Below are 11,439 nucleotides of genomic sequence, written 5' to 3'. Positions count from 1 at the left end.
TTTGCATTCACATGAAAAAAATGCAATGCTTCATGGGGGGAAAACTACATTTTTGCGAGTGAATGTGAAAGCATTGAAATATGACTTTTGCTCAAGCTGATATTTTTCATAACTTTTGCGTTTTCAATGAAAAACGTTTGCGTTTGTTTGTTAAAACAAAGTTTGTGACTGAACACAAAAGCGTTGAAATATAATTTTCCCTCCCAAGTAGTTCTGCGGATGGAAAATATATGAGATGGGAAATACATTTTTTGCTGCATCTCGTATTTTTTCCATCACAAGAATGTTGCAAAGTTTCTCAGGGGATGCAAAAGCTTGTGCATGTTCAGTCTCTCTGCTCATCCATTGGCTCTGCTAGTGTACTGACCCGTCAGGGAAGCAGTGAGCGGCTGTGAGGATCCAGCAGGGAGAGATGAGACTCCCTCCACAGGTGAACGCTCTTCCCCGAGACCTCATGCTGAACACGGCCGCCATCCAGGGGTGGAGCTCCACTGCGCTCAAAGCCCCGCCCACAATCTTCATGCTCCGCCCCTGGCTCTGGCCACACCTCCAGCCTGGACACATGAGAGACGCTCAAACAGATACACTAGAAATAAAATTGCTGCCTTCAATTTTCAAGTGCAATCAACTTGGATGTTTAAGTTATTTCAACTTAAATTGAATCTTGTATAACAAAAAAGTTGCAAATTGATTAACTTATTTTGGTTCAATGTAAAAGCATATGTTGTCATAACTTATTGCTCATATAATGTTTAATGGTGTACACTGTATTTTTTATTTATTTTGTCAAATCAACTTAGATGATTTAAGTGGTTCAGATTAAACCAATCTCCTTCATTGTATTAAATCAATTTTTAATTTCAATGAACTTAACATTTTAAGGTAACCAGGTTACTTATTTAAGTTAAACCAACAATAATTTTTTACACTGTACTACACATCCACACATCTCCAAACACAATGATCTTATTCTCACCTGACTGAGCATCTGTCAGACTGTCATCAGTAACATCAGATCCTGCAGAGATCAGACGCACCAAACTATTCAATATGCCTATGTCAACATTAATGCAGATACTGAGCAGGGATGGGCAGATTTCAGATATTATTCACATGCTATTTTGTATTTTTAAGTCTTTGAAAAAAAGCATTAGTCAATCAGTCTTCTATAAGTCCCAATGTAGTCAATCATTTTATCCCTTAAAACTCATCTTTGGTCACCAAAATGACACATTAAAAAAAAAATTCCTTGAAAAAAGAACTCTTCATGCCTTAAAATAGCTTGAATGTAACTCAACACCTTGCCTCATTTAGTATACCTGTACTATAAATATGAAAATTAGCCCCGCCTCCACAATCACACGTTGATCTAATGGGTTACAAGGTAGTTTGTGACGTCAGAAACACCAGCGATTTCAACCGTGTTTTTGAGACTGTCTTTGGTTCACTGCAGTTTTTTTTTGTGATCAACTCTTTATTGTCTTTTAGAAATAAAAATAAAACAAACATCCATGCTTGATGTTAAAAAGAGTTATTAAAAGTGCAATATGGCGCAAAAGAGAACTCATATTCGCACGACTTTCTGTTTTTAAATGGATTTTCATGTATTTATGCCCATCTCTGATAGATTAGTGAAAAGGACAGAATCAGTACTGAGATCTTCTGTGCATCGGGGAATATCACAGTCCTCTCTGATGATCCTAGACTCCTTCCATACGAAACACCACGGTCTGCGGCTGAAGTCTGGGTTGCTGTGGGTGTTGGAACACGTACAGTAAGTTATGAAGGATGTAACTGACATGATGAAGAGATATGAACACAATAACCACATTTACATGAGCAGGAATATTTCAAACAACACTGGAATGTCAGGCAGTATGAGCTGCACAGGCTCGGGCAGGTGTGTGTGTGTGTGTGTGTGTGTGTGTGTGTGTGTGTGTGTGTGTGTGTGTGTGTGTGTGTGTGTGTGTGTGTGTGTGTGTGTGTGTGTGTGTGTGTGTGTGTGTGTGTGTGTGTGTAAAGGCGTACGAATATTTCTGCAGGAGATCTTCATGTCTGGACTTGAGGATAAGGGGGAATATTGCAAATATGATCAAGAACATGTGCGGGTCATATTTCACCCCAGAATGAAAAGTAAAAAATGAATGGCTTTGCACTGTGAAGAAATTCTCACTGAACTGTAATGTAATGTAAAAAATTGGATTTATACATCATGCTGATATTAGTTGTACTGTTTATTTGAATAAATTTAATTGTGTAAAAGTACTTTTTTATTCTAACAGTAAAATATAAATAAACCGTAATGTGGCAAATGTTTTTATTTATCATGAAAATAATATCACAATACAAAAATCTTTATCAATTAATATATTATTAATTGTATAACAGTATTGATTTACTTTAAAACAGTAAAATATAAATAAATGTTAATGGGGTACATGTGTTTCATTGTGTTTAATAATGTCAAAATGCAAACAAATATTAAGTGTCCAAAAAGCTTAATTTTCTTTATGCAAAACTTATATATAGGCCTATATAAAAAAAAATGTATTAAATTAAAGTAAATTAAATTTTCATTGTATAAAAATGGGTTTACTTTAAAACAGTCAAATATAAATGATTAATAATGGGGCAAATGTGTTTCATTGTGTTTACTGTAAAACAAACAATGTAAAATATAAAAATATATAGTATCAAAAGGCAAAAAGGCTTAATTTTCTATATTCAAAACTTTATCTAATTAAATAAACTTTAATTAATAATTTTGTTAACCATTATTATTATATTATTATTATAATTATTAAATTAAAAGGTATTTAAAACCCCTTAACTGTTATCCATCCATCCACAGGTGGGACGTTTACCATTATATATTTAAAACAACTATTGTCTGAATTTATTTTTTAAATGGGTTCCATTTAATTACATATCTCAGTTACGTCTTCTGATTTTGGGGTGAATTTTGCCCAAGCTGACATATCTTGGCATGTTTTGTGAGATTTGCTTATGAATTGAGCCCCATAAACTTCTATTATAGCTACTCCAGTCTTCAGGAAAAGGCATGTTGATATAGTGTTGATTATGGTTGCCAGGTTACTCAGAACCGGATCTGTTTCGGCTCAACTCGCCTGCAGTGTTTGTGTCGACCCAGTTCCAGACATTCCCGCCCACTCGCTGATCTGGACACTCTGTAGTGGAGACCGATCCCGTCAGAGCAGGACAGGGACTCATCTACCAGAAAACATCTTTATCTGGAGAACTTAACAGATGCAGAGACCTGATAAACACACACTCACACACACACACACACCTGTTTCACAGCTGGAGCCGCTGAAGCCGTCAGGACAGAGACAGAGAATGTGACGTCCCGACAGAGAGAAGGACGTCCCGCCATTCAGACACAAAACGCCTGCAGGAACACAAACACAGCGAGCGTGAGATCAAACACGGGGATGTCTATGTGATATTAAAGAGAACATGAACAATAATAGATATGAGAGGAAACATGAGCACCTGTGTCCCGTGGAGCGCTGGGATCGAGTCTGAGCTCGGCTCTCTGGAAGACAAGCAAAGAAAGAAGAAGTTCAGTCGAGAAACTACACAATTAAAACCAAATGTGAGTGAGTGAGTGTGTAGTTATGAAGCACACTTACACAAACTGTGAGCGCTGCTAAAGCTAATGCTAAACTCAGACTGCAGAACACACACATTTCTCCTTCGGCCTTCAGACTCTGAAACAGTGCATGTCATTAAAAGCATTCAAGACAAGTTTTTTTTTTTTTTTTGTTATTGAAATTCACAACGGAGAAATTTCCTGGAAAATTTAGTTATAAAATTAATTTCTAGACAGACAGAACAGGCCTGGAGCGGAGACGGAGATTAAAGCTCAGAGATCTGCACAAATGCGAGTGTGTGTGTATGTGTGTGTGTGTGTGTGTGTGTGTGTGCTTAATACATCTCTTAGACAGAATGAGAGATTAGCTGCTTCTCAGAAAAACACCCCATAATCTCACATGCATCTCAACAAAGACTCAAGATGCCAAATACTGTAGATCTCAGATATAAACTCTAATTAAATGTTTCCATTCAACATAATTCAACTTAACAAAATAAAATAATACAATACAATACAAGTCATCCCATCCAACATTATCTAATTTATTAAAATAAAATAAAATACAAATCCTCCGAGAGCAAATGATCTGAAACTATCAACATAATACAACATATCCAAATAAAATAAATGAATAAATAAATAAATAAAACAAAATAAAAATCTTCCAAAGCAAGGGATTTAAAACTATCAACATAATGTAACATATCCAAATAAAATAAAATAATAAAGTAAAATGATCTGAAACTATCAGCATAATACAGCATATCCCAATAAAATAAAATAAAATAAAATTAAATAAAAATCTCCCCAGAGCAAATAATCTGAAACTAGCATAATACAACATCAAAAATAAAATAAATAAAATAAAGCAGTAGCATTAATTAAAAAATAACAGTAAAAATAAAAAAAATCCATCCCAGAGTAAAAAATCTGAAACTGTGCAACATATCTAAAGAATAAAATGAAATATTAAACTAAATAAATCCAGGAGAATGACGAGTATATTTCAGAATAAATGTTCTGTGTCGCTTCTGGGTTCATTAAAAACAGCATGTAATAATATAATAATTTGGAAACTTGTTAAAAACAGTTTTATATGAAGCATATATTCTATATTATTGAGCTCATATCTTCTAGCATAGAGTTTGCAGAGCACGGATCATCTCGTCACTTTATGAAGATTGTGCATCTGGATTATTTTAAAGCAGTTTAATGTCTCATGAGTGTGTGTATCAGCAGTGTAACTCACCGGTGTGTGAGATCAGCAGGACTGGAGTGTGTGGATCTGATCGTCTGTGGATTTAAACACTCCCTATATAGAGGAGCGATTGCTCTGATTGGCTGCAGGAACACAAGAGTTTGTCAAACACACAACAGAAACTACATCAATGATGATTCAAACTGCGTATGCGTGCTTTCTTTTATCAAACATCATCTGAACTGGTCTATAAATCCAACTTATTCTTATTAATACACAACATTTCTAAGGCCTCTAAAATATTCAAAATGTTTTTTGATAAACCTGATCACACATAATCTACTTCATGCCTTCTTTAGACTGTTTTATCAAGTAAAAGTCTTTTAATTTAATAGTACAAACATGTTCCTTCAGCTCGAGCTTCATGTGTCTTCATGTGAAATGATTTTTATAAAGCAAGCATAAGAATAACATTGATATTGATGAACACTTACTGGCCTATAGCAGCTTTACTCGATTATCCAAACATCATTTTATAGAAAAATCAAAAAAATAAATAAAAAATAATCAGGCTTTTGAGGAAGGTTTATTAGCTCATCTCTCAATCATCATTGCATTGCATTGAATCATATGTTTTAAAAGAGCTTTGATCATAAAACTGAGCATTTAAATACATACAAGACTAAGAATAATATTGGTATAGATATTTACATTTTAGCATTTTATGCATCTGTTATAAAGATCTCATTGTTTGCATCTTACTTTTTGGCCACAGAAATATCAGCATATGCAACAAATTGCATATTTTTGGGCCTCTGAATAAAATTGAGCTGTTTATTCTCGTATTCTCATAAGCCTGATGTATCAAATATGATTCAACTCGATACAATTTTGATTGAATAAACTGTTCCAGTTAAACTCTGACACTAAATGAAAATACAAGACAATCATGGGTGTTTTTCCCAGTAATCGGAGCCTGAAAGCGGGATCACTGACACTCATCCGCTGAGAAACAAGTGGGCTAACGTGAAATCAGTTTCACACTTCCACATCTGTGCACACACACTCTTCCACATCTGTGCACACACACTCTTCCAGCCTCGTTCCCTGATGCATTAGTTTCCTATGAAGAATATTCAGTGAGTAATTCCAGTAGGTGTTGGTCATTAGTTCATCACGTTGGGGAATGCACAGATATGATTCAGTGTTTGACTGACACACTGATTCTCTGTTCACAGACTCAGAGCTGATCTCAGGTCAGTGATTAAAGCTTTTGTAAAGGTGATGTTTATAAATGGAGATCCACACCCGAATGACTGAGCGGATGTTCACCACCTCTGACGGACTCCAAACAAACAAGATGTAGGTCAAACTACACAAACACAAAAATATGACCAAAATATTAGTTATGGAGCATTGTTTTCTACAGTGTGAACTTAAAGAGAAGCGACTGTCTGTTAATGACACCAAACACTACGATCAGAGAAGTTAGCTCATCAACAAACACCTGAATGTGTTTTAAACGGAGACTAAAACCGATGCAGACATTTGGACTGCGACTGTGTAATATGTATTTCAATTATTAAAGTAAAAAATAAAAATATATAATAATGAAAGATTAAAATTAATTCAAATATATATAAATTATTGACAAATAAAAATATTTATATAATAATAATGAAACTAATAATAACATACACTATATATATATACATATAAAATGTATTAAAAAGAAAATAACAAAAATATATAATAATAATTAACAATATTTTAAAAGTCATTCAAATATATATTTTAATTTTTAAAAAGTAATATATATTTTATATTAAATATATATATATATATAAATATACATATATATTATTTAAAAGTAAAAAAAAGAAAATACTGCGACTGTGTAATAATATACATTTCAATTATTAAAGTAAAAAATAAAAATATATAATAATGAAAGATTAAAATAAATTCAAATAATATAAATTATTAACAAGTAAAAGTATTTATATAATAATAATGAAACTAATAATAACATATACCCTATATATATACATATAAAATGTATTAAAAATAACATAATAAAAATATATAATTAACAATATTTTAAAACAGTCATTCAAATATATATTTTGATTCTTGTGAACCCGGTCAGACTAACCAGCATAAGAGAGAAAAGAACCTCAACGGGCATAGGCCTGGAGTTAGATGGCCAAGAGCTTGTGAGAAAACTGCATGGGACACGGTAAACACAGATCTATGCTTTGCATTAGAAAGATTAACTGGTACAGTTGAAAAGAAGCTGGATAAATTTGGGGACATCATTTACGCATATGGAAGTGAGAGGTTTGGTGTGGAAAAAAGGAAGGAAAAAGTACAAACTACTCCTGGATTGTCTAGACGGCAGCAGAAAATTGAAGGGTTAGTTAGAGAAAGGAGACAGCTGAGGAAGCAATGGAAAAGAGCGGAACAAAGTCAGAAGGAGAGACTCAATCTCTTACAAAGGGCCATAAAAGATAAGCTTGCAACATTACGCAGAGCTGAGCGCCTACGGAAACGCTACAAAAAGAAGGAGCGTGCGAGGGCTAATTTCTATAAAGATCCATTCAAATTCGCAAAGAAGTTATTCACCAGTGAGAAGAATGGCACTTTAAAAGCATCTAGGGTTGAGCTAGTGAGATATTTGGAGGAAACACATACAGATGCAAAAAGCCATAAGCCTATGTCTATTCCGTCAGACATCCCACCTGTCAATCCACCAGAATACCAAATGGAGGTCTGTGCACCTAAGTGGAAAGAGATAGAGCAGGTTGTGAGAAAGGCAAGGGCTTCATCATCTCCAGGGCCTAATGGAGTTCCGTACAGAGTGTACAAGAGTGCTTCAGGAGTTCTACGAATTCTGTGGAAATTGATAAAAGCGGCTTGGGAAAAGCAGGTTGTACCTAGAGCATGGCGCAGAGCAGGGGGAGTCTTTATAACCAAAGAAAAAGATGCTACAAGCATCAGTCAGTTTCGCCCTATTTCACTATTAAACGTCGAAGGAAATATTTTCTTCAGCATTATTGCTCAGAGATTGTCAACCTACCTATTAAAGAATGTCTTCATTGACACTTCAGTTCAAAAAGCGGGCATTCCAGGATTCTCAGGATGCTTAGAACACATCAGTGTTATCTGGCAACGAATTCAATCAGCTAAAAAAGAGAGGAAGGAGCTCCACGTGACATTCCTGGATTTGGCTAATGCATATGGTTCAGTGCCACATGAGCTTCTTTGGGCATCATTTGATTTTTTCAGGGTACCGATGTCGATAACAAATTTAGTGAAAGCCTATTTTGGAGATTTGCAATTTAGTTTCTCAACTCCAGAATTCAGCACTACATGGCAATGCTTAGAGGTTGGAATAATGAAGGATGCACCATTTCTCCACTGGCTTTTACCATGGCAATGGAAGTAATCATTAGGGCATCAAAATGGGTAGTAGGAGGAGAGCGCTTGGCTTCTGGGATGCGACTACCACCAATCAGAGCATACATGGATGACATGACAACCATGACTACAACGGTAGCCTGCACTAATCGGTTATTGGGGAAGTTAACAGATAATATTGAATGGGCACGAATGCAATTTAAGCCCTCTAAATCAAGGAGCATCTGCATAATTAAAGGCAAGGTAGTAGATAAAACATTCTTCATTAATGGTGAGGCAATACCAACAGTTTCTGAGAAGCCAGTGAAGAGTCTAGGGAGATGGTACGATGGGGATCTAAAGGACACAGTTCGAGTGGGAGAAGTTAGACGACAAGCAGTGGAAGGGTTGAAGAGCATAAACAGCTGTGCTCTACCAGGCAAACTGAAACTCTGGTGCTTTCAGTTTGGTCTACTGCCAAGGTTGCTGTGGCCACTGACTGTGTATGAGGTTTCTTTGACAACAGTGGATAAGCTGGAAGCGTTAATAAGTTCATACATCAGGAAATGGTTGGGAGTTCCACGCTGCCTCAGCAGAGTGGGACTTTATAGTAAAGGAGTATTGCAGCTGCCAGTCTCTGCTTTAACCGAGGAGTTTAAGTGTGCCAAGGTCAGACTGGAAATGACTTTAGCAGAGTCACGTGACAAATGTGTAAGGGAGACAGCCCCTGTGGTAAAAACTGGTAGAAAGTGGTCAGCAAAGAAATCTGTAGTAGAGGCAAAGGCTGACCTTCAAATTAGGGATATCGTGGGACAGGTACAGCATGGAAGAGGGGGTTTTGGGCTCAGTTTAGCTCCTCCTAAATGGCACAAGGCAGGCCCAGCTCAAAGGAGGAAGCTGGTAGTCAACGAGGTGCGAAAGCAGGAGGAGAGGATGAGATGTATAAAGGCCATTTCCCAGGCCAAGCAGGGAGAGTGGATGAGATGGGAGAGAGTGGAACAATGCAAAATGGGCTGGCAAGACCTTTGGTCAATGGAAGAGAGTAGGATCAGTTTCCTTATTAGGTCAACATATGATGTCCTCCCATCACCGCAGAACCTAAACCTCTGGGTAGGAGAGGATCCATCTTGTCCTTTGTGTTCATCACCTGCCACATTAAGGCACATTTTGACAGGATGTAAGGTGGCTCTTAGCCAGGGTCGGTTTACTTGGCGCCATGACCAAGTATTGCGATGTTTGGCTTTAGCATTGGAAGGCAAGCGTAGTATGACCAATAAATTGCCGCCTGTTCTAGCAAAACATTACACGCAGAAGACAATATTCCTCCGCCCAGGCGAGCAACCACCAAGAAAAGGTGCTAACACCAATTCTCGCCCAGGACAACTGGAAGCTGCTAGGGACTGGAAGATGCTGGTTGATCTTGATCAACGGCTTATTTTTCCACCTGAGATTGCCACCACTAACCTACGACCAGATATTGTTTTGTGGTCTGGATCAGCACGCATTGTTCAACTGATAGAGTTAACAGTGCCATGGGAGGATGCGGTAGATGAGGCATATGAGAGGAAGAAACTGCGGTATGCTCATCTGGCCACTGAAGCAGAACAGCGAGGATGGAGAGTCCAGGTTTATCCAGTGGAAGTGGGTTGTCGTGGTTTTGTGGCACACTCTACAACCCGGTTCCTCAGAGACGTCGGATTCAGTGGCCAAGAGTTGCGTCGTACAGTAAAGAACTTATCTGAAGCAGCAGAAAGGAGCAGCAACTGGCTGTGGTTGAGACGGAAAGATTCTAGCTGGCTGTGTACAGGCCGCCATGCTATGGTTTCGTAGAATTCTTGAAAACTTGAAAGGTCTGCGGAGGTTGCGGAGAGATTGTGAGATTGTGGTTAGGTCTCAGCAGCAACTGTTGGTTTATTTGTATAGGTTGTATAGTATTTACAGTCATTACGTTCCTGTGTATATTGCGTGGATGACGGGTGGTTGGGCAGATATTGTGTTTTGCAGTAGGTGGTATGCCATACGGAACCGTTGCCACTGAAACTGCATATTAACGCACCAGTGGGGCTCGACAGCCTTAGTCAAACGGGTTGGCGCGTATGGTTGGGTTGCGGAGAGATTGTGAGATTGTGGTTAGGTCTCAGCAGCAACTGTTGGTTTATTTGTATAGGTTGTATAGTATTTACAGTCATTACGTTCCTGTATATATTGCGTGAATGACGGGGGGTTGGGCAGATATTGTGTTTTGTGGTAGGTGGTATGCCATACGGAACCGTTGCCACTGAAACTGCATATTAACGCACCAGTGGGGCTCGACAGCCTTAGTCAAACGGGTTGGCGCGTACTGTTGGGTTGCGGAGAGATTGTGAGATTGTGGTTAGGTCTCAGCAGCAAGAGGGAAGTAGAGGTCAGTAACCTGGGCTGAGTTGAGTGGGGGACGGAGGGGGGTGACTCTGGGACGCCAGAGTCACTGTCGAGCCCTCTTGAGGTGTCGTGGGCTAGTCGACGAAACACTGAGGACGGAAGGTGCCCACTTGAAGACCCTAGAGATGTTCCCTACTCCGCTCAATCCAGAGGGTTGTTATGGGGGACCGCACTGTGGTTGCAGCCGCTGTGTGTGCTGATGCGCAATACACTGTATTAACACCAGACAGAAGATTCACGTCACCAGATGGAAAGAAGCGTAAATGGATGGAGAAGCATAGGTTACTGTAAAGCTACGTCTTAGTTGGTGATTATCTTGGCGAAAGCCGAGTACAAATCAGCATGAAGTTTTAACATCTACTCTCGTGTAATGGAAATCATTTTATATTAAATATATATAAATATATATTATTTAAAAGTAAAAAAAACTAATCATATATGTATAAAATTAAAAAGTACAAATAGATTTTAATTATTTAAGGGAAAAGTTAAAATATATAATAATGAAAATAGTAATCATAAGAAATATTTTTAAACTAATTATATATATATATATATAATTAAAAATACAATTATAATGAAAAAAGTAGTATTACAAATAAAAAATATATAATGAAATTAATAATGAACAATACTTTAAACAAATTCATATATATGTATATATGAAAAGGATTAATACTGGATTAATATATATATATATATATATATTTTTTTTTTACAAATTCATATATCACAACCATGGTCTCATAAATGCAGCACTTGAAAACAACGCAAGATATTGAACTGAAGAAACCTGAAGCAGAGG

The 11,439-nt window shown here is 37.1% G+C and overlaps 1 protein-coding gene across 1 annotated transcript in view; it reads right to left on the bottom strand.

Moving 5' to 3' along the window:
• The window catches only part of plaub (plasminogen activator, urokinase b), a 13,155-nt gene extending 8,191 nt beyond the window's left edge, over nt 1–4,964 (bottom strand). Inside the window, exons 1-8 of the mRNA XM_077209246.1 lie at nt 4,866–4,964; nt 3,654–3,731; nt 3,514–3,556; nt 3,311–3,409; nt 3,129–3,231; nt 1,654–1,751; nt 977–1,018; nt 368–554 (exon numbers count right to left, since the gene is read on the bottom strand). Coding sequence (XP_077065361.1) covers nt 368–554; nt 977–1,018; nt 1,654–1,751; nt 3,129–3,231; nt 3,311–3,409; nt 3,514–3,556; nt 3,654–3,710 — 629 coding nt within the window. The 5' untranslated portion in view covers nt 3,711–3,731; nt 4,866–4,964. The remainder of the gene's footprint in view (nt 1–367; nt 555–976; nt 1,019–1,653; nt 1,752–3,128; nt 3,232–3,310; nt 3,410–3,513; nt 3,557–3,653; nt 3,732–4,865) is intronic.
• Between the last annotated feature and the right edge of the window lie 6,475 nt (nt 4,965–11,439).

Source organism: Siphateles boraxobius, unplaced genomic scaffold, assembly GCF_051911475.1.
Source record: "Siphateles boraxobius isolate OS27281-9 unplaced genomic scaffold, OSU_SipBor_1 60, whole genome shotgun sequence".
NCBI classification, from domain to species: domain Eukaryota; kingdom Metazoa; phylum Chordata; class Actinopteri; order Cypriniformes; family Leuciscidae; genus Siphateles; species Siphateles boraxobius.
This window is presented reverse-complemented; position numbering and strand designations above follow the sequence as displayed.